This window comes from Nomia melanderi, chromosome 1 (genome assembly GCF_051020985.1).
Source record: "Nomia melanderi isolate GNS246 chromosome 1, iyNomMela1, whole genome shotgun sequence".
Taxonomy (NCBI): domain Eukaryota; kingdom Metazoa; phylum Arthropoda; class Insecta; order Hymenoptera; family Halictidae; genus Nomia; species Nomia melanderi.
The window spans coordinates 25,708,753-25,732,495 of record NC_134999.1 but is presented as its reverse complement, the minus strand read 5'-3'; the positions used below and the strand labels follow the sequence as shown (position 1 = coordinate 25,732,495).

Genomic DNA, 23,743 nt, shown 5'->3' with positions numbered 1-23,743 from the left:
ACCAGTAAAATTGCTCAGAAATTTATTTCTTCAACCTCTTGTACAATTAAAATACATTATACACGTAGTCAACAATTTAATATTATCACTTTTGTACTATAAATCTAAATCATCTCCATTATTACACTAATTTGAACACAAAGTCTTGTACTATATCTATCACTCCATGACCTCGTGCGAACATTCAGCCATCGTGGACCTCGAAATTCGCTTGTGCGAACGAAAACTGTGTTTTGTAACAATCTGAGCATCGACAGAGGGAACTTTGGTACGCGGAGTAAAAGGCACGCAGTTAACAGATCGAATAAATAACGGGAAAAAAGAAGAAACGTTGCGACACAAACCATGAAACTCGCGGAAGAAATAAACGGCGGTATCTGGAGCTTAAAGGGTTTTCTCCTTATACCGTCCCACGTAGCTTTGAATAGACGGCTGCCTGTAAACTCGTAAAGAGACAATGGAGCCGGCACATGCGCCGACCCAATAGACTATCACGTGCTCCATAAAAGTAGTTCCCAAACATCCGTATTTCAAAGCGGTAGCCAGTGCTGGATTAAAGTAGCCGCCGGAATAATCAAACGCTGGAAGCAGAATAAAAATAGACGAAACATCAGCCCGGTTATCGACGAGTATTTGCATCAGAGTAAAATGCTTGAAACACTGGGTGTTCCGTTTCATTGAAAACCTGATGATATATCGTGAATCATTGAACGCTGGTTACTTTCTTTTTAAGGAATTGGTTAATTTGGAAGAAAACTTTGTGGGTATCAGTTATTGTTATATACACTCTACGTATAGAAATTGTAAAAACGATTTTAGAATGTTAGAAATATTCGTTATAGTTACATTTCTACAGTGTTTCTATAAAAATATAGTTTTTGTTTATATCGACTTTATTCATTCCTTTTGGATCTTGTCAAAAATGCAATCTATTGCGATTCAAATATTTTCTTCCTTCGACATCATTTATTACATTAATGTCATACAATTATAAGGATGAGTTATTTAAATTAAGTGTATTTAAAATATACTTTGTTTTATCATACAAAAAACAACATTTTTTTATAAAATTATTTAACAGATTCATTACCAGCGTAGCGTATTTGTAACGATCAATAGTTCATATTGCAAAGAAAAGTAAATTACGTTTACAGGTATTTTTATCCAATATTGCAATGCATGGTACATTGCGCAGGAAATCGCAGAGATTTGTCTCCTCAAGTATTATTTGCATTTTACAAAAAGGATATGTTTTATTTAATAAAATATTGTAACCATGAAGGCTGTTATTGAAAGAAATGCTGATAGCGAATGAGTTAATGTAGCAGGCGATTATAAATTAGTGAGATCCCGAACTGTTAGATGAATTTGAATTACAGGTCATCGGTTAACTGAACTATAGCAACTGTTCTACGAAATTGCGATACCTGTCTATAATATAATTTTTTTGCTAGTCACAGCTCTAAATTATGTAGTAGGTACATCGTTGTATTCGATCGAACAGGCACCATTATTTTTTTAATAAAGAATCATAAGATTCATTTACAATATACAATATTTCTCTCTATGTCTAACAACCCTTATAAAAATAATTTTAATATAAATAATAAAACTACAGCATTATTTTTACAAATATACATTTCATCCCCTGCATTGAAATCGGTGGTTATACGTACTATCACTGACTATTTAATGTAATGAACAAAACGGATGTGTACGTTCTTGTTTGCTTCACTATACAGACGCGAGTTATAGAATAATTAATTGATTTATGATGCATCGTATTTTGAAATGTAAATTTGACAAGTATCGAATTAAAAATCCATATTCCTGGTATACGGTTACTCTAAATTACAAATATTCAAATACACAGACACGTTTTTTTATTAATATATTCATACTTTAGTTGATAGAATTGTGGGTACCCGGTATTTTGAGTACATTTATTCAAATAATTTACAAAAGACATATGTATTATTTATGAAAGGGCACATGCATTAAGTGCAAATAATTTTACATTTTTTACCTATATTCTTTGTTGCCAGAAAAATGTTATTTTTTTAATTGGGAATTATAAATTAATATTATAAGTTAAGCATACCTGCAATGACCAAACTTGTCCCGATGAAAGAGTCAATTAGAACACTAAACTTCGGATTTATTTCGTTTAAGCCATGCGAGACCACCCTGTATATACAGGTTGCCACACATTCGATAGCCGCTCCGAAAATTACAGGTACCTTAAAACAGAAACCAATATTTTTACGTAAGAACTAATAAAGTATCTTTAATATCAAAACTTCTGTAAAATGAGAAGTTCCTCGCACTGAAAAGTAGACAAATTTTTAATTGAAATTATTTTCTTTACGCAAAAAAGTCTCAAAAATATATTACACTATATGCCATTCAATATGATAATCATAAATTATTATTTCTACATAAAAATGTTCTCTATATGACCATTTCTATACACAAAAGAAGGAAAACGAGATACTTCAATTACATTTTCCATGTAAATTTTGCCACAATGAAATCCAATTAAATGGTCAATTATAATAATTATTATTCATTATCGTTTCTTATGTATTCTTTGCTTTCTCAACGTACACAAAAATTGTATTATGTCCGTATCATGTAAATATCATAGGATACCAAAAATGATATGTTACTCGCTACAAAGGATGGATTCAAATAAATTCATACATATTCAAGGTGAAGCCTCGATCATGAACCAATGTAGTCTTTCTGTAACGATCGATTAACGATAAAGTTGAATGTTTATTGTTCTTACTTGCAAATCGGTGGTGCAGTCCGAGAAAGCTCTATTTTTGTGCGTTGAAACGATTTCCAGTGCCCAGAGTAATTGAACGTATCTAAAGATGGCAAGGCCGCCGACGAGTTCGGCCCAGATTAAAAGAAAAGCGTCGCGCAGTGATTTCTTCCCCTCGATGACATCCTCGATGTGTGTATAAGGGCAGGCAGTCGCGTCGCCCCAGTTCAGGGACCACCAAATCGTCAATATGAATAAATATATGCCGTACATAGAGACACCCCAATTGTCAGCGACTAAAATGTAACGTCAAATGTGCAACGACAAAAGCAAAGGTATTCAGTACCAAGGAAATATAATACCTTTTGGTGAATATGAATGCTATCGACCTACTTGGCACGGTGAACCGATCATCTTTTATCGCTACTGCAATCGATTGTAAATGGATACTACTGTACGTAATATTGATTCAAACAATTAAAATTAAACGTGAAGCGAATTTCATTTAGCAAAAGTTATAACTCTGAAAAGTTGTATAGTTATGGTATTTCGAAATAAATTAAAAGACATTCAGTTATGTAGATAAAAATCGTTTAAATATAGAAAACCTTTCTTCAGTTTAATAAATCCTTACTAAATCCTAACCGACCGGTTTGTTGATCAATGAACTTAAGATTATTAAATCTCATAGAAAATAGGTGTTTTAGAATGAATTTTAAAATCGATTAATGTTAAGTGGAATGATATGAAATGAAAATCTACGCGTATCGTACGTATTACGATAAACTTACTTATTATAAGTTCGAAGCATGCCCCGCATAGTTCGGCAGTAGCGATACCTTCCAAGAATAGGGACTTGACAAATGGATCCCGTATATAATAATTCACATATCTTCTCGCCCAATATGCTATAAGATTCGTAAGTGCTATGTATAACGTGGAAACAGCTAACGCAATCAACGTTGCAGCCATGGTGCTGATCGAATGTATTCAAGTTCAATGTGAGTGCTACAAGAGTAATAAAGCATATACAAATACATATTTATGAATCTATTAATATTAAATAATGTCTATCAAAAAAATCATAATTACAATTTCAAAATATGAAGAACTTCAACTTAATTAAAGTCAAACTCATCTTGTTACTCAAACTGCTCGATTTTCTTTAAAATGCCAAAAATATGATTTCTATTAGTTACAAACACAACGTTGTACCGTTTTAGTATTAATAACTGTCAGTGCGATAAAGATGCTTGGATTAATTTATATGTTTCAATTACATTAGTTTCAGAAATGTATTTAATTTTCTAAGGTAATCAAAATATTGTAAATTCCATAACGAAAGTTATTGTTGAGTTTCGTTAGCTGTAATGTAAAAGCCATAAAAGTGAACGCATTATTCCGTAACATTTTAAACCAAAGGACGGAACAATACATCAAACTATAGCCAACTATAGCACACGTCAGTGGATTTAAAAATGATCCCCGTCGTGTGTTAGCGTCATAATGCATCTACGAAATGTAACTAACGGGGAGCTAAAACCAGGGCATTATGCAACGGTGGATGATCATTTAACGGACTATGGTTTCAGCTGTGTATCGTAGGATTATAAATTTTCCATGGCAAACTTACGTGTTTATCATCGAACTTCACTTGTTTTTGTCATTCTTTTTTCGATCGAATTATTGCACGTTGACACAGTATGCGAACTATTTCTCTGTCCTTTCTTTCCCTTTCAGCGCGACAAGAGTTATTTAAAACTGGCCAGTGTAATTGAATACATCTGCACGGATATGTCGCGTCGCTTTAAATAACTGAACTCCCGAATTACCTGCTTGGACATCGTCACGGTGCATAAAAATTCACTAGTTTTTTGTGTATAACAATTTCAGATTAATTGCGGATACATTTGAAATGAATAACAATGATGTTAACCTTTTACACAATTGCACGAATGATTTAGTAAAGCTAACTTGTTTGTTGTAAAAGACTGCACTTTAACACATAATAACATACTTAATAAGAAAATATCGGTTTCAAAAATGGAGCTCTCCAAAATATTAATTTCTAAATGCAAACGTTCAAATTAAATTCGAATAATTAAACAGCCTATACGCGCTCCTTTAATAAAATTGTAAAGTATAAGAAAGATAATTTTAAGGTCAATGACTCCGTGAAAAACAATCTTTATATTTATATATGTGTGTATATTCATTGCAAAACTTAAGGTGTTGAAACAATTTTATTTACGTTGTGTGTCGTTTAAGCTTGATGAACTCGGTTCAAAGATGTAAACATTCTGCCTAGAGTTTTAAAAATTTGAAGGAAATAGTAATTACTGTTTACAAACTTTATGTTTATTCATTCCACTAAACTTTGTTCTAAAGTTTCACCGACCTTTCATTTTTCTAAATATATTGATCTCATCCAATTCTGATTGTTTAAATAATTGTCTTTACACAACTTTATCTAATTAAATTAATGATTGTTCCAGTTTCCCTCTGTTATTTAAATATAAAGTATACTTTCTCACCTTAGCTACTTTTATTAATTTTAATGGTAATTTTTGAATTTTCTATGTTCGCATTATAACATAATATCGTTTTGTTTATTTATTCAATCCTTTTTAATACAATCGAAAAATATTCAAATTGGTAAATGTCTGTACAGTAGCACACATTCTTAACACAGCTGAAATTCACTACAATTTGGGTATTACAGCCGATCAAAACTAATTCGACCTTGTTCGATGAACAGGTAAGGCTTCTCTAGAATTTAATCCGTTAGGTACGTTAGCAACAACCTGTTTTCGTATCGTTCGTAGCACAAAAGTAGTGAGTTCGATATACCAATACTAAGATCCTTAATAAAGTTGATTGGCCCACATTGTAACAAGATGAAGTCATTTCATTATCGAAAGGCAAGGCATATTCTTAACCCACTTAGAAACTATGTCCTTTTATCCATTCGATAATAATTTTTAAATAAGTGTAAAACAAACGTGCACCTTCGATACAATTTCCGAATGCATTGATCTAAAATAAAAGTTCTAAACTTGTTCTTAATTATAAAGAAAGTTTGAAATACATATGTACACAGTTATGATTGGATGTTTTTATTCGTTTTATGAAGTATTAACTACATTTATTACATAAGTAAATGATTCCATGTTTGTTTATGAATGTGGATTAACTTCAATTTTTATCATTATAAAAAAGAAAGTAAACTTTATTTACAAGAATCAAAAGACTCTCCTTTGTGCTTTTTGGCCGCTTGGGGATCGTCTTGATTCTCTGTTTTTAACATTAACCTGGGAATTCGCTTCGATTTTAGATACGACATTGTTTCACTTGACGATCTAAAAATATAAATTTATATATATTTTATTGGTATGTAACATTAAAAAAATGTCAATTGAATTATATCATTATATGTACCTCGGAAGAGAAGTTTTTGAATCTGTTAACATCTCTGTTGAATTACTTTCAGTCGAACTGGAACTTGTACATGGAGAATAAGGAATGATCTGATAAGTAGTCCTATTAAGTATTTCGTTAGTTGGTTCATTATTTTCTGTTTGATTTGGCATATTGTTACTAATGCGATTCTCGCCATCTACTGTAGACTTTTTTTTATCTTCTACATCTGACTTTATCGACTTTATATCCACGTGGTTTTCAGCCTTATTTTTCAATTTACCATCTTGCGTAGGAAAGTTTACAACAGGAATAGTAATATTTTTATCTCCTTTCGTTGCATTCATTAATGCAATTAATAGCTTTGATAATTCTTCTCTTTTTCGTGTCACGGTTATTTCTTGAAACCAGTTTTTCAATGTCTTAATTGGTAATGTATAATCTTTTATGGGATTCTGAAAAGAGATTACGTATAAACATTTCATTTGATGACTAATAATAAAAAGAATTTAATAAATAGTAAAAAGAAATCATTTTGATATAATCTTACTTTAAAGAAGCTCTCCACATATTGTAATACATATAAGCCGCAATCAGTAAAATTTGATTGCTGAGGAACTTTTAACGACGCCCCTTTAATAGTATCCTTCGAAAATACTTTTTCACTTCCCATTTTTGCGACATATTCGCAGCTCAAGTAATCTCTTAACGTAGCTACCACTCGTGCTCTACTTGCTCCCGCAAGAGAATCAAATATTAATATGCACGGTCTGTAAACGATAAAAACAAAATTGTACACGATACTTGGTAAAACTTGTTAATATAAACAAAATACTTACACTTTAACAGTATTCTTATCTTGTGGCACATTCTGCTCTATTTTTGGTAGGTGGCTTTTATCTTCTGTAGTTTCAGACTCCTCCTGAATGAAACATCAAGGATTATATACTTTGTCACATCAAATTTGTTCACTATTCGTGGTATTATGTAATATGAAATGTCGGATTTTGCGGACAAAACTTTATTTAATATTCTAAAAGACATTTATTCAATCAAAATATGCTCTATTTGATTCGATAAACTTCTGCCAACGCGTTTTTAATGAATATATTACTTTTTTGAAAAATCCTAAATATTTGAAATTAATAAATTTTAAAGACATGGTTATAAACTACTGTTTTGGTTTTACCACGGGACTCATTTTGCAAAGAAACATCACCGAAACGAAATTTTGCAAATCAACGCTACACTATTCTTTCATTCACAGTATTGTCCTCAAATGCTTTGTTCATATTTTTTGAGCAGTTTTCGCAGTATTATTTCCAAGTTTGAATTCGTGTAACAAATGAAAACAATACAAGAAATAGTTATTATACATAATTCGGAAAAACTTTTTGGAAAAAGTTACGCTGATATTCGGTAATGTTTAAGAGGTTATATGAAAAACAAGGGAATAACAGCAACAGTAATACAAACACTTATGAGTGAGAAAAATCAGACATTTCATATTACATGACTTAATGTAATAGATGTGAACTTACATCTTCCTCGCTATCCATTTCCATTTCTTCATCATCGCCTTCTGCTTCATCCCTCTCCGAACCATCGTCAGGTTGATCTATAGTTATAGTAGCCGTGACAGGTGCCAAAGTGGTGCTTCCAATCGTAACAGCTTGAAGTTTCACCTCTTTCAGTTTTTTACTTCTTTGTACAGTCTTACGGACATCATTCTCCTCGGAATGAGTACGATTTGCAGACACTTCACCCACCAATCCAGGAAAACAAATAATAGCCAAAAACCAGTGGGCGCTGTAACATATAATTCATGTAAAAGACAATTGAAGAAATAAATGAGTAATAAGAATAATACGTGATTTCATAAAAACTCACTGTTCGTTTATAGGAATTATAACAAAATCCTTTTCAAATATATTCACGTTTTTTGACCACTTTTGTACTCTTGCATGTCTGTTTGCAGCGGCTGAGAGTGGAACATTACTCTCAGCAGCCTGTGTATGTGGACTTGTTAATCGTTTATAAAAGTATGAACTAAATACATGTGTTCTTTGCTGGTCACTTTCCGACAAGACTTCTAATGTTAAGTATTTTAAATAGAAGTCTATAATTACATCGTTTAAAAATTGGTCTTCACCAAGACATAAATAATCTTCAGTGTTAATGGCTATCCCACCCTTCGCAGGTGGCGGAGGATATACAGTTAATCTGAAAACAACAATTCATGATAAATTAATATACTTTTTGTACTCAAAAACAATATATAAGCAGTAAAAAAAAAGTAAGTTTTTCTCACGTTTGTATCCCGCCATTAATGTTAGAATTATTCATTGAAGACGCTGGATTATCTTTCTTCGATAAACTTTGAATTTGTAAACTCTGCGAAAAGATTAAAGTCACAACGTAAAATTTTTATTTAAAAACTACAAATTCATGAGAATGTTTTTTCTGTAATTCGTATTACGTACATCTTTTGGTGATGCTCGGACAAGAATATCATTTGCCTCTTTCGAACTCAACTCTTCTAATAACCGTCTCCGCGAGAACAAATTTTTAAGCACAACTTTTGCTTCCTCAGTTAATTTCTCAGGCAGTAAAGTTATCCGCTTATGAGTGTGATCTGTATTAAAAAGAAAAGACACAAAAAAAAATGATGAATTCTTCCACTTTTATTTTCTAATTTAAAATATAATTTATGTATTAATTCGAATTTGGTACCTTTTCCTGCAGGATCGTAATATGGTCCTTTGGGATCCTGCATCCCTAATAATTCACGAATCATGGCTCCAGTATTAGTAGAGGTATAAAAGAAAAGCACTGGCATTGATTTTCCAAAATGAATTAGTACTTTGACAAGATCTTGTAATTTAACTTCTAACGTTACAAAGGTTTTATCTAGAAAAGATTTGTAATATATAAACGTACGTGTTATTAAATTATCATGAATTAGTTTTCACAGCCATTAATGAAATTGAATTTACCATCCTCCAACAAAGGAACCCCAAATCTTACTCCATTTTGGGAGATTAATACCCTTTCCCGAGGAATATATTTATAAGATCCTATCCTTACTGTCCGACACACCAAAGAAGTATGAGGTGATGGAACAGAATTATCTGAAATAATGTTATACTTTATTTTCTATCCTTCTGTATTAATTGAAACAATTCATTTCATTCAAAATTATGTTAATTATGAAAATTATTCTTTTATAGATGACATAAACATGGGCATGAATATAACTTAATTAATGTTTTTCATGCATCATATAATGCAATTAAAATGAGTAATTTTTAGTAATTACCTTTTATATCTTCACTCTCCATAGAATAATCAGAACTTGTGCTAGAAATAGAATTGTTTGTAATTACTGGTTCCTTTTCAAGAATGGTGTCCATTTCTTCAGTAAAACTATTACTTGCAATATGTGAAAATGTACTGTTATTAGAGCCCTCCAATGTCTTAGATTTGCCTTCCTCTTCTTCATCCGATGAAATTGTTAAACATTCTACATAATAAATGTTATGTATAAGATAAAGAAAATTACAAGTAATACATTTGTATACCCGTGGTATGCTTAAGTATTTGAATTAAAAATGGTAACAAAAGGTACCACCCTAAATTATTAAAACACTACTAAAATACATTTCTCCTCCATTATTTATCGATTACCAATGTTATTAAGTTTACTTTCAAGTCGAATTCTACATTTTTTTAAATGTATACCTGGCCCCCGATTTACGCGAACTTTTTTTACGCGATAAATTATAACACTATCTACGCGGTAGTTTTTATAAGCGATATGAATTTAGTAACACTGAATAAATACATTCGTTTTCTGAAATATCATTATTACTATTTCTGTTGTTTGGCTATGTGAAATAAATATATATTTCTAAAACTTACATCAGCTTTTCCCTCCAATATTTTGTTTTTTCTTGTACCGACAAACTCTATTTACGCGATTTTCATTCGAGTAAAATGGATCTACGCGGAACAGATTTTCGCATAAATGAAGGATCAGGTATAGACACCATGTTCATGTAATTTTTTGATATAAAGAATTTATATTTTATAAAAACTTATTTTTAATATAATTTGTTATAAATTAAGTGTATTTTCTTGCATTTTATAAATAATGATCATATTTAGTTCAAGTATTGAAAGAAATATCCAATTAAGAAAAATTTAATGATCATGAAAATTCCTTTAGTAACATGTAAGAAAATATTTATATTATATCTTATTTTTTAAAGTTGAACCACTTTTATTAGTGTACAACAAACTGTCGTACTTCAATTATATCAAATGCGTTGAAGTTCAGAGTAAAGTTACTTTTTATTTCTGTACCTGGCTCTTTATGAATAGGCTTTGGTCTTGAAGCACCTCTTCCTCTTCCCCTTCCACGTTTATAGACAGACCCGTCCCGTTCCAATTTTTCCAATTTTGCTGATGAGTTTCTTTCATTGTTTTTTTTATAAAACGTCTGAAAATATAATACAGTAAGGTACGCTTACAAGCTAAAATGTATTACGATTGATTTACATGACAAATAAAAATAAAACTAAAATAAAATTTAGTAATGTTTATTCAAACTTGTTTCTAATTTATCCAGAAATATTACTACGCCAATGTTTTAATAAATTGTTGTATATGTTTTAGTATGTACAAATTTTTATCTTTCTGTGTATTAGTGTTTTAAATTTTTCGGGACTTTTATATTTATCATTATATATCACCATTTATGTGGATCAAAGAATACGAGTACTAATTAGTAGAGCAGTATTCTATCATTTTACAGATCTTACATCAACAGATAGTATGGTCTCCTTCTTTTCATGTATACCCATTGTTATAGGTATAGACTTCACATCCTTGGGTAATTTTCTTTTACACCGTAAACACCGGTTGAAGTCGATTGAACTGATGCCACAGTGTGAACAGACAGCAAGCATTCCCTCAAAGTATATAGGCTCCTAATTCCATACAAAACTTAGTGTAGATAAGGTTTATGAATACGTTATCATATTATAAGTTTTCATTTTAAAACAATATTATGTAAAAAAAAAGAATATACGAATTATAAGATAAACAAAAATTATTCATAAATACTTTATTATTGTAATATGAAATATATATTAATTTTTATGTAATTATGACGTCATTTTAATATTTTTAACACTTAGTAAGTATAAAGTTTATTAAATAAACCAAATAATATTGAATATGCAAACATTATCTACCAGATGAAATTAAATTTTCAGTATATTATTTTTATATGTTAATATTCTTTGTATCAATGTGTGTGGTAATAATAAGAAAAAATTAAATGTATTGTAACACCAGCAGCAGCAATATAAGCACTTTTTACATTATACTTAATTTTTGAGATAATAGTTCTATTTTTATCATGACAATCTTATTTATTTGTTAATATGATTTTTTAATTCGTGTAGACATGATTAAATATCATGTTTTACAGACGTACGAAGATATTACTTTATTCAGATAATTTATTATTCACAAATTATGACCATCCATTTGTCAAAATATAATTTTAGAAAACTGTCTATTTATTATATATTTTAATATAAAGATTTTTGTACGAAAATGGAAACAGTTTATACATTATTTTAGTGACGGAGAAATTTTTTCTTTAAAATACATTAAGCATGTTTTATATATATGTATATATGTATATATATTTATATGAACAACTTTCATAACTTGTGTATAGTACATTTACACTTGAAATTATACCTGTACATCCTAATACATCATATACAAAATATGAAATAAAATTTCAAAATGTTCAACATAAAATAATATAATTTAAAAATAGATTATACATGTATTTTATCAACTTACCTCGTGTTGTTGAATAGGGTTGCTATTCTCGTCTGGTGAACTGAAACATTTAATAATAATGTACCTTATTAAATAATAAGAATATAAATGTAAATGTTTAGATCATGCAATTTTATTTCTTAACAGTTTAATAAGGAGCCTACCTGTGGGAATTATCTAAATTAACATTTGAGTTATCGTGTGAGCTATCATTTTCAGTTGTGTCATGTGCAGCAGTTGCAGAGGGCCTTGTATCCACAATATAATTTATACCCAAAGTAGGATCAGAAACTAAAGAAACCTGTGTTGATCCACAGAATATGATATTTGCCTAAAATTATGTATATTTATTATTTTAAACGCTTCTATAAAACTTTCCTCAATAACAATTAATACAATAACAGTCAAAATACCTGCTCCAATAAGTCTTGAACCGTACAATCCTCATTTGGTATATCAAACGTAATTAATCTCTGTTCACCATTGGCAAAAGTCACTAACATTTTTGCAGTGTTGCCTTGTATTTGATGTTGAACTATGGTATTTGTCGGATTATCGATAACTTGTTGAAGATAGGCGATACTTTCAGATGAGCTATTTTCCGAATCAGTTTGTGATGGAACATTTTGCTGATTCGTTTGTTCTAAACCTGCCGAGGATTCTGATGATTCGACATCCATACTTTGTACGTTTTGAGAAGGGGATGTAAGAGATGATTGTTGTGTTAAAGTCGATTGTTTTTGAAATTGCGTTGATGACTGTTGTCTTTGATGTGCTGTATGCATAGTTCCTTGTTGCCGTTGTGTATTTAATGTACCTTGAGCTAATTGTGAAGTAGTATTCGATAATCGTTGCACGTTATTTCCTTGTAATCTTTGATCATTCTGCATTTGCTTTAATCTTGCCGTTTGCTCCATTTTAGATTGTGGAGGTTTTAAAGAATTTTTTTGCATTAATGCAGGAGTTTGGGGTCTTGTATGAATTGTATTAGAAGAATTATGTATTTGTGTTGGAATTGGGGTCACATTTTGTCCAACAGCACTAACTGATTTATTACAGAATGAAGGTAAAGATGCTCTGACATTTGACACATTTGCGTTTTGTATTGGAGTCCCAATATTAGTTGTTACATTTACCCTATTAAGAGTAGACGAGGAACCAGTTTGTATACTATTTGTTGAATGACGATTTCTATTTTGATACGACCTAAGTGGTTTCCTCTTTACAATTGCAGTATTTAATGATGGCAATTCGCAATGTCCATGAACAAGAGCCTAGAAATACACACATTCGTTACTGAATTTAATATGATATGAAAAGAATGTGACATTTAATAAGTATATGTAATGTATATATTTACTTGAGGGGAAGTATTATTTTGATTTTCATTTAAATTGGCAGTCTGAGTTTTTTCTGATATTAATGTATTTTGTTTTGAAACTGTATTTAGCGAAACATTATTTTCCTGCATTTTTATCCATTGTATTTGTTGTCCATCATTATTAGAACCTACTAAAGCCTTAGAACCTAAAATATGATAATTCTTTTTTAATAAATTATCTTTTGGTGATATTCTATGCTTTGCTATTAAACGAAAATCTGACCTCTTTAAATGTAATTAAACAATATAATGTGAATTTCAATTTGGAAAATCTTACCTTTATTATCCACAATATTTACAATATTCCCACTAATAGTACTAGAATTCACTGCTGTAGTTTTCAAAGCACTTTGAGATGAATTTAAATCATTTGCATTTGTTTTGATTATAAAAAGGTTTTGTCTGAAACAAAACATTAAACTTTCAAAATAATACTATATTGTAATTTTAAGGTAATATTAAATTACTTGATATAGTTCTCCAATAATATCCATTACTTAATACACACAAGTAAATTTTATGATGTATTATTATCTTGTATTATCTATGTTTTATTATCTTTAAATTCTATTCTCAAATTTATTTTTGATTTATTTCTTATATTAAAATAAATATAACATAGTAATTGTATTAAATATACATAATATATAAATAAACATAAAATTTAGTTACCAAATATTATTATTACAAATAAAAATACCGAGGAAAAAAGGGTGCATTGGTACATATCTAATTCGATTTTAATAAAATATACTTTCACTGTAATAAAAACTGTGAAATTTAAATTTTTATACAAATACATTTCTTATATTCCATTTGAAAATATTACAAAAATAAAATATGCGAGTAATATATTTCCTTCGGCACAACTATTATATTTTAAATAGTATTATATAAATTTTATATGTTTACAAAAGCACATACAATTGAAAAAAAGGTCTAACAGTATAATATTTAATTAGGACCCAATCAACATAAAATAAAAGAATTCGTAAACATAATAAATAGAACAATAATAAACAAAAATAACTCGCTTGTCAGTGTAGATAATATTTTTGTTTCTATAAATACTTTATATTTTTCATAATTATCAATTGTTATAATATATGTGGAGCAACTGATACATATTGAATGCATTTTCAATAAAAACATTACTGCGCTCGTATTAGCGTGTGTTCACTTTCTGAAATAAATGTTATATTTCACATGATATGCCCACATTTTATATTTATAGCTCATACTGTAGTTTTTCAAGTTACTAAAATATAATGTTTAATGATTAGACAAAGAAATAAGAATAGTGATAGAAAGCTTCTTTGAGGCACACATGTACATGTGACATGATAACACATTTAAAACCAGATGTTTAATAGCACAAAAGCTGATACTGTTGTGATTGCACAAGGATCGTCATTAATAAAAATGTGTGGTGTATACATATTTGCAATTTAAGTACTATCCTATGTATTTTCATACACAATTAGAAGACTACCTTAAGAAGTGTTCTTTAAAAGAGTGTTATATTTTCATATATAGTGTTATAATATTTAAAATTGCTTATTATGATTATTACACAATTTAAATATCATTTTTACCATAGCCATCAAATGTAAAGTTGACTTATGTTCAAAACATATTTTTATATACATGAAATTTTATATGCCTGTTTATAAGATTGTAATTCCAATTAAGTACTTAATGTTTAAGTGTCATGTAATTGTGGTTATATATGACATAATAAAATATATTTCCTAAGAATAAAAAAACAATATATACATATATATATATATACATATATATATGTAGAAAGTATAGATTTTTAACATGCTTCACAATTCATATTTAATTTTAATAACCAGTGCCACGTACCAATATTCCCTTCTTCTTCCTCGAATATTTAATATTTTTATGCTCCTAAATGTATATTACTACACGTATATACAAAATTGAAAGTAAATAGACATTACACTGCTACTTGAATATTCGGAAGGTTTAAATACATGCGTAATGAAATTACCCTTGTTCCAATTGCGTTGCAGAGATTTGACTCCCTAAATTAATTTGCTGCGAAAAAATTGCTTGCCCGCTGTTTTGTGGTGCAGTGGTGCAAGTCAAAAATTGCTGAGAACCATTACCACCATTATTTACGTCTTCAACAACTAATTGAACACTTTGCCCCTCTAGAGAACAAATTCTCTGTACTTCTTCAAGCGTTAATGTACCACTGGCATTGGTCACAAAATTATAATATTGTGCCATATTATTTAAGACTTAACTGCTTACAAATATGATCTTTTGTTGGTCAACGCAGATTACTATCGAATTGATTAATATCACTACTATACAGGATTACACCAGTCCATCAATATCATATCTGTAGAACGACGAATTAGTATCCGCTCAATAAAACCTATTAAAAACAATTTAAAGTTACTTATCATTTCTATTTCCACCGTTCATTATTTTACAATTCAAATAATACAACTCCAAAGAGAAAGGAAATAGAAATGTATAAACAAATCTTACAAATTAAAGAGAATGAAGCTAATAAAAGAGATAAAATTATTATTTAATATTACGCAATTTTAATTCTTTATTATATTCACTTTAACCAAAATCAATGTAATGGTTTTATTAAAAGGAAGTATGGTAACACTAAAACTTTCAACGATAGAATTAATATAAATTGCATATACTAAAAAGACCAATTCATCATACAGATGTATTAAAGAACTATATCGATTAAATATTAAATTTACAAATTCGCAAAAGTAACTTACTTTTATATTTATTCATGATTATGTATATTACAAATAACTTTCATTTTTAAATTCATGGCATAAAATTTCTATGTTATTTCATGTATATTATCAGAAGTACTTAAAAGAAATATGTATATCTTGAAAAATAAAACAAACTTTCATTAAACTTACAAATATAGTTTCAATAAACACATAAAGCATACTAAAAACGTTCATTTCTTTGTAAGCGGACATAAAGTAAAAGATTCAACTTCTTAAGTAGTCTCCTACAAACGATTTTCTTTTACAAATTACATAACAAATTCCTAATTTGCATTATAACTATAAATCAATAAGTTTAAGCATAAATTTTCAGTTCATTGTATGATTTTATGCATAATCAAAATATATAAGAGCTGTACATGTGCTTCAAAGATTGATACTTTCGGAAAATTTTGTACTAATAAATTATAATATCAAGTGCATGATGGAATAATTAATAATAATAATAATATTAATAATAATACCGATAATAATAATTTTTAAACCATATAGAAAAGTTAGTATATTATAACAGTTTTTAAAGAATAAAATTTTTTGAAATTATCGAATAATATAATTTAAATATGGACAGTATTACATAAAATAAGTATCTACTTTAAAATGATGTTACCCATCATAACCATTAAAATAGTCTTAAGAAAATGAAAGTATTATATGTAACTACATTATATTAAGAGATATGTACCATTATTGAATATATAATACATATTCTCACATAAACATAAATAAGAAATTAAAAATTACATTATAATCAGTTGAAATTTTTATAAACTGCGAGGAATAATATAAATATATTGATTTTCAGTAACATGAAAGTAAAGTTTATCAAAATTATATGATATGAAACAAATTCTTGTTACTTTTACAATGCCTGTAATTTTTGAACTCAAGTATTTAACAATAAAATACTTAAAACTTTTGCAATGAACAAATACATAGAATTATTAAATATCTATGATATTATTAAAAATTCCATTTAAAATGTGTATCAATCTAATAATTAAACATGGAATTCGCATACAAAATTATTTATATTTTGTCAATTTAATTGCATTTGAATAGTTGTCATGTAAATATTTATTAAATAGGTCAAGGATAATGCACTATACTTGTAACATATATAAACATTAGAAAATTTGTTAAGTAAATAAAATTTACAAAAAGATACATTGTTTAAATTATATTATTATTATTAATGTTTATCTCAAGTAAACGATTTTATAATTATTCATATTTAAATAATTAATAGCGTATTTATCACCATTTTATATTAGGAATAATATTCAAAAAAAGAAAAAATGTATCACAGCTGATGAGATATAAGAAAAAGCTACCAAAGGTTTATGAAGATTTTCATTATAGCATGTGCTATACTTTCTATTAGAGAATAATTTATTTTTAAACAAGATATACATCATTTTTCTATTACCTTTACTTGTATTTTTATTGATAGAATATACAATAGTGCAACCTAAAATTTAGTATAGTAATATAAGAATTGGAAATATTTAAATTTTACAAAATCATAACCTAAAAGTCGAAGAAAGAAATCGATCTTTAATCCTCACACAATACAAAATAAAGTTAAGAAGTAAGATCAGAAACACACAAATTAAAAAATTTTTAATTCCTATGAATTATGGAATATATTTATGATTCAACGTTAAAACGTGTAACGTAAATGATGATAAAACCGTTTGAGAATTTTACCATAACCTTATTTCAAATTACAGAAATATTCAGTAAAAATTACACTGAAATAATATTAAATAAATTTGCAGTTTACTGAGACACGAAGCGGCTTTATTGACAATTTTGAATGAAAAACATGCGAAATTACCGACTCGAATATGAACCGATGTCTAGAGCACACATTAGAAATTTTTTATTAACTGACAACCATGTTACTTACCGTCGTTTGTGCAAGACAAAGTAAATATACAGTTCCAAATTCGGTAAGAATAAATACTTCTTAGATAGTACTAAAGTTATTTCGTTATACTGCGCGCAAGTAAATAACAATTCCAATTCGCCATTTTACGTTACCGTTTACGTGAAAGAATCGCAAAGCAACCGATAGACCGCAAAAGATTACGCCACTGCGTCACTGAAGTAGTTTCCGGCTCCGGTTTTCTAAGACGTTAACGGCGCGAAATTCGGTATGTTGTCGCGTAAAATTTATGAGTCAATGTTAATACCAGGCATAATTTACATCTGTGTTATTAAATATTTTATTAATATATATACACACAAATATTGTAAACAATAAGATAGCAAACATATGGATACAAAATTTATTTAATAAATGAAAACGATGTAAATCTTGACAATAATAGTATAGTTTTATTAAAATTTACACATACCATAAATATTAACCATTTGAATTCCATGCAGTGAGATCGGTAAGATCCACTAGATTTGACCAGGTTAAATAATTAACGGCGTATTTAAATTTGACCGATTTTTGTCCGTCGTATCGTTTATTTTGTTTGTATGTAAACCATATAAATAATACATTTTGTTTCTGGTTAGCATTACTTTTGATTATTTTTATTGAATAAAAAAGGCATTACTATTATGCTAAGATGATCATGCATTTTTGAATTAATTGTTATAATAAAGTACAATATTTAAAATTTTTAGAAACTTGTTAGGTACAAAAGAAGACAACACACACTTTCAGGAATATGTTATTTATTCAAAAGATGTTTACCAATAGACGGAAAATACATTAAAATATAATTTATATTGAATTTGAAAACTTAAGTAAAGTAACATTATTCAGTCATGTAATCAATGTCCTCTTTGTATTTTGTTAACATCTTATATTCGTTACTACTAGTAACATTGTCACGAAACAAAGGAACCAATTTATGACCGCTTCGCTGTAATATATAAGAATTGAATGGAAGAAAGTTTTCAATTGTAGCTATTGTTGTTTTCTGACTATTAAATATAGGAAGTTGACTTCGTGTATTATTCTCAATTATAGTATAACAATATGCCAATTGGTACATTCGTGTAACCTCTGCAAAACTGTGCACGATTTCAGGGTGACAAGCCTTCAATGGGTTCAATTTGGAAGTTATAATTTTTGCTAAATCCAATTCTTGTAGATATAACATATCTAGAAATAAGTAAAGATTATTTTAATGTACATAAAAAGTTTGAAAGATATATTTCTCGTAATGAAAATTGATTTATACATACATTTTTTTGAATCAGGATAGTCATTATGCCTTTTAGTAATTATGAGGAATAATGCTTGACAAACTGAATAAAATACTGAATGATCTTTGTTTTCGTCGTTTATATAACTTGTATGGTCTTGTATATTAATATAGTCATGTATCCATTTACATAGCCTAAGCTGCACAGCTTTCACAATCCTAATGGACAAAACACGAGTATATTATGTACACACATTCATATGTAAATTCGATACTACACATAGTCAATACTTACCCAGTTGTGATAAAATTTGCGGTAACTAGAAAGCTGGCAATGTATCCTACAGATGATTGCCGTGTAACAGAAGGTATATTAGGATCTGAGACTTTACGCCACAACCAATCTATAAAAGCCTCCGCAACAGCTGTTTTAAAACTACAAATATAGAGTATAATATACTGCACAAATTGACTTGCATGAGTAGGTAATATTACTGTTTCAAATATTTGTAATAAATCATAGTAAAGACTTTTTAAATGTTCTATTTGCAAAACTTCTTCAACAAAACAGAAGTCATGCATGTATTTCAGAATCAGTTCCATACACACATCCAATTTATGAGCTATTGGATGTAATTTATCTGTTTCTTTTATATCAGTATCTTCAACATTATTCTCATTACCGGTTAGACTGTCACATTCACTACTATCATCCATTAAGTCTTCGTCTTCATTATCTGTCTCTAATCTTGGTATATTTACATCCAATACCATCATCCTAAAATGAAAAACATGTTTTCTCAAATTGAAATTCTAACGTTCCTCTTTATATAAATATGTTACCTATTGATAATTAGAGACAAAATATCAGATCTTAATTGAGGTGCATATTCCAATATCTGAAGTAATGCATAAACATAAACTTCATGCATATGAGTACCATGAATAATATATGGAAATCTTCCTCTAAGCGACTGTAATAATAGCTTACTTGACCTGCAAAAGAATAATTTTTTGTATTAAATTTATCATTTTATTTAAATATATATTAAACATTTAAATATGGGTTTTTACATGGGCACAATTTTCAAAATTTTGCATAGAACATCATGTATATGATTTAATCTATAGATATCTTCTTCTTTACATTCTCCAGCTTCCCATTCCGTTTCATCACTCTCATCTATATAAAATAAAAATATTATTAAAACTAAAACATTTTACAAACCTCTGCACAATTATAGTTCTTCCAAACATACCTGGCTTAAATTGTTCAACTAAATTATCGATTACGTTTTTAGCATAATGAATTTGCATACAAATTAAATCTTCTATAAATGATTTATAAGCAGATGCAACTTCTAAAGAACGATTTGTCCACTTTAATTGTAAAAGTGTTTCCACAAATAATTTATGGACTGGATTCAATAATGATATACATTGTCTAACATTCATTAAAAATTCTATTAGGTCTGAATCCTGTAATTAAAGATAATAAATATTAAGTTCATAATACTGAGTTAATTCAGTTGAATTAAGTTAAATTAATAGTAAATATGGTTTTATCTTTGTAATATTAACGATAAATACCTTTATATTTGAATCTCTTAAAACGCATATTAAATCTTCATAATCTTTAGTTCCATTGCCACTTTCAAAATTATAAATAATATTCTTCAAATTTGTTGGAAGCTTAAAATACACTCTATTAGATTGTCTAATTAATTGCGATCTGACTCCAGGAGCCTTTAAAATCGACGAGACACTACTAACTCTTGATGATACAACTGACATCTGTTTAATAGACATGTGATATTAATTATGTATTTCATGAAATATAACAATTAGTAGGGTTTATTTCAATGAATGTTGTTTCATGAAACTTATGTTAAGATTAAAATATTCAAAAGTAATTAAATATCATTCATATTATTTTTTAACATTGTTACACATATACACAATAATATAAAGAGGTTATGCCAGGAATTAACAAAAATATCTAATATTATTTACCTTCAAGCTTATGCCTGTATCCCTTTATTGTATTTGGATTTCTTGATTATTCGGAATCATGTGTCCGTTTACATGTTGAAAACGTATTATTGCTCAAATATTCTCTTTAACAATATCCCACATGTGCCCGACAGGTCCATGTGGTCAAAGCATAAATGACTCATAGAGTAGACTGAAGATGCAATGTATTTTTCTAACATAGAGCTAAAGAGGACATTTATAGAGGTGAAATGTGGTAATAATTTAAGTAAATAGTTTTAAAGCAGAAAAAAATGAACAATGTTTTCTTTGATAATATAAGCAATAAATCAATAAAAGATGCATCTAAGGTTTGGCAGGTTAGCTTTACTGGCGAATTCCACCAATAAGCATAAAGGCGGAATACTCTACCTATTTCAATCAAAAAAATAAAAATATAGCCGTGTGAAGTCCAGCGCTTTTCGCGAACCAATTTTCTATGCGCACGCGTATGGAAAATGTGTTCTACGAATATAGTTGCAAAACTTTGAAATAATAAGTGATGTTACACCATTATATTAATTATAACAGAAATTTAAATTTGGTTAATATCTAAATATCAATCAACTGTGTATAATTGTCTTAAATAGTGATCGATGATCATAGTTTAGGAAAATATGTACTCGACTGGACAATTCCAGGATAATAATGTGAGTTAAGAATCGATTTCTTATTCTAATTTACATCAATGTTTCTATTTATGCATATCAATTACACCAATATGTTACAAATGTTTTCCTGTTAAAAACGGATTCAACCGTGCCATACATTGGATAAGAACTATATTTGTACTCTAATAACGTAGTTAACCCTTTCCGGTCGCAGGCCGGGTATGACCCGGCAAGGCATTTTTGCCGTTGAGGACGGGAGCCGGGTTCGCGTGACTTAAAGTTCGACTGTTTCATCAATCGAGCGGCTCTTCTTTCGACTATTTTATTATGTAACTATTGTTTAATGTTATATTATATTAATATTATTATTAAAATATCGTTTAACATGTTACTGTTTAACATGTTACTGTTTAACATTTTATAATTTCTATTTATTTGTTTATTACCGACTGAACGCTACGACTAATCGGGTAGCCCACTTTCGGAATGTTCCGACCGGAAAGGGTTAATATTAACGTATGGTATGTTGACTTTCAATTTCAATTATTACTATTTCATAAAACATTAACCATCGTAGGATAAAAACATATGTATATAATTACTGACGAGATATACGATGGATTGGACATGCAATATAAATTTTTATTACAGTGTTACCAACAGAGTACAGGTAAATACAAATAAATGTAAAACAGGTTCTTTTTTACTTTTCTGTCTTAATATTAAATTTTTCTATATACTCGAAATTTTGTATAGACTTTCATCAGAATATGTAACATAATTCACGATTTCAATATACAATGCAACATGAACACTGAATTTTTACTGAAAATGTGATGAAACTTCTGAAAGTTTGATAAAGGGGAAGCGATGCGAAGATTAAAATGCATAATTTTGTAAAGAAGTATTTTACCATTTCAGTGTCACTCCCTACGTTGCCGACAAATGTAGAATACAATTAGAATAGTATTTGGTATTATTTTTTTATTATTTTGAATCGCATATATATTTTATATCATTTAATAATTGCATGAAGGGATCATCTCCACTTCTTTTTATTTCATATTTCCATAAATATTCGTAAAATGGTCTTCCTTTATGACGCTCTTATTTAATGGATCTCACAAACTCTGCCAAAACGATTTAACATTTTGCGTGTACACTGTTACACCGTTTGCAAGGTCCATCAAAGTTCTGCGAATGATTCACAGTTTTGTGGATATATCTATATTTTTCTAAATCTAGGTAGCCGTTCCAACAGTCTGCTTGAATCGCCGTTCTAGGAGCTATATGTACTATAGGGATCTCGCATTAGCTAAGCTGGCCTCTTGTGTAATATTGATGAGGGGTAAGGGGAGACGTCCACTCATAGCGCTGGGTCTGATCGTTATGGGGGCTCAGTTTCGGCACGTCCTTGTTATTGGCCGAGTTGCAAGCTCGGGTGGAGCATGTGGCTGTGTCCTCTTGCCGGTCTTCACTTTGAGCCACAGGTTGGCTTGGCTAACGTGGGACCTCTACAGTATTTTTATTAGAGCTACGAGAGTGTTTTCATCTTTCCGATTCTTCGGATATATTTCAAGTCGAAATCTCCTTCCTTCACGCTCTGTCAAACCTGTCAATAAATAGAATTCAAATATAAATATTTGAGTGTTCCACATACTTCTACTGAAATAATTTGTTGCGATTGAAAAGTAAAT

The 23,743-nt window shown here is 29.0% G+C and overlaps 3 protein-coding genes across 9 annotated transcripts; all 3 read right to left on the bottom strand.

Moving 5' to 3' along the window:
- Window positions 1–5: 5 nt before the first annotated feature.
- AQP (aquaporin) lies at window positions 6–5,537 on the bottom strand. 2 transcript variants are annotated; one of them, XM_031983686.2, is made up of 7 exons: window positions 5,305–5,537; window positions 4,404–4,602; window positions 3,863–3,933; window positions 3,562–3,778; window positions 2,792–3,066; window positions 2,102–2,240; window positions 6–581 (listed from the first exon to the last, which is right to left on the bottom strand). In XM_031983686.2, exons 4-7 carry the CDS (start codon window positions 3,740–3,742, stop codon window positions 385–387), a joined length of 792 nt encoding a protein of 263 aa, XP_031839546.2. In that variant the 5' UTR covers window positions 3,743–3,778; window positions 3,863–3,933; window positions 4,404–4,602; window positions 5,305–5,537; the 3' UTR covers window positions 6–384. The 2 variants fall into 2 exon arrangements, with proteins under 2 accessions (XP_031839546.2, XP_031839545.2); XM_031983685.2 differs by lacking the exon at window positions 3,863–3,933 and having other exon boundaries at window positions 5,305–5,527.
- A 326-nt stretch (window positions 5,538–5,863) lies between these two features.
- LOC116430050 (uncharacterized) lies at window positions 5,864–18,341 on the bottom strand. 6 transcript variants are annotated; one of them, XM_031983679.2, is made up of 20 exons: window positions 18,147–18,341; window positions 15,448–15,840; window positions 13,708–13,832; window positions 13,410–13,576; window positions 12,463–13,323; window positions 12,214–12,380; window positions 12,071–12,134; window positions 11,011–11,178; window positions 10,553–10,688; window positions 9,507–9,710; window positions 9,184–9,318; window positions 8,921–9,097; window positions 8,671–8,822; window positions 8,499–8,581; window positions 8,078–8,410; window positions 7,729–7,996; window positions 7,027–7,109; window positions 6,738–6,957; window positions 6,209–6,642; window positions 5,864–6,129 (listed from the first exon to the last, which is right to left on the bottom strand). In XM_031983679.2, the coding sequence occupies exons 2-20, from the start codon at window positions 15,687–15,689 to the stop codon at window positions 6,000–6,002; spliced, it is 4,149 nt and encodes a 1,382-aa protein (XP_031839539.2). In that variant the 5' UTR covers window positions 15,690–15,840; window positions 18,147–18,341; the 3' UTR covers window positions 5,864–5,999. The 6 variants fall into 6 exon arrangements, with proteins under 6 accessions (XP_031839539.2, XP_031839540.2, XP_031839541.2 ...); XM_031983680.2 differs by having other exon boundaries at window positions 12,071–12,110; XM_031983681.2 differs by lacking the exon at window positions 11,011–11,178.
- Window positions 18,342–18,911: 570 nt separating this feature from the next.
- Tif-IA (RNA polymerase I-specific transcription initiation factor RRN3 homolog Tif-IA) lies at window positions 18,912–21,834 on the bottom strand. The gene is made up of 8 exons (XM_031983666.2): window positions 21,418–21,834; window positions 20,995–21,198; window positions 20,664–20,883; window positions 20,479–20,587; window positions 20,248–20,400; window positions 19,700–20,182; window positions 19,445–19,623; window positions 18,912–19,361 (listed from the first exon to the last, which is right to left on the bottom strand). Exons 2-8 carry the CDS (start codon window positions 21,196–21,198, stop codon window positions 19,012–19,014), a joined length of 1,698 nt encoding a protein of 565 aa, XP_031839526.1. The 5' UTR covers window positions 21,418–21,834; the 3' UTR covers window positions 18,912–19,011.
- Between the last annotated feature and the right edge of the window lie 1,909 nt (window positions 21,835–23,743).

Excerpts from the sequence above, each read along its gene's own strand:
- AQP (XM_031983686.2), bottom strand. The coding sequence starts at position 3,742 with ATGGCTGCAACGTTGATTGCGTTAGCTGTTTCCACGTTATACATAGCA. Across the intron at positions 3,067-3,561 it reads ATGCTTCGAACTTATAATAA|TCGCTGACAATTGGGGTGTC; the intron begins GTAAGTTTATCG and ends GTTACATTTTAG. Across the intron at positions 582-2,101 it reads GACAAGTTTGGTCATTGCAG|CGTTTGATTATTCCGGCGGC; the intron begins GTATGCTTAACT and ends TTCTGCTTCCAG.
- LOC116430050 (XM_031983679.2), bottom strand. The coding sequence starts at position 15,689 with ATGGCACAATATTATAATTTTGTGACCAATGCCAGTGGTACATTAACG. Across the intron at positions 9,711-10,552 it reads GCCTATTCATAAAGAGCCAG|AATGTTTAACAATTTCATCG; the intron begins GTACAGAAATAA and ends TTTATTATGTAG. Across the intron at positions 7,997-8,077 it reads ATAATTCCTATAAACGAACA|CGCCCACTGGTTTTTGGCTA; the intron begins GTGAGTTTTTAT and ends TATATGTTACAG.
- Tif-IA (XM_031983666.2), bottom strand. The coding sequence starts at position 21,198 with ATGTCAGTTGTATCATCAAGAGTTAGTAGTGTCTCGTCGATTTTAAAG. Across the intron at positions 20,588-20,663 it reads AGTTGAACAATTTAAGCCAG|ATGAGAGTGATGAAACGGAA; the intron begins GTATGTTTGGAA and ends TATTTTATATAG. Across the intron at positions 20,183-20,247 it reads TTGTCTCTAATTATCAATAG|GATGATGGTATTGGATGTAA; the intron begins GTAACATATTTA and ends TTTTCATTTTAG.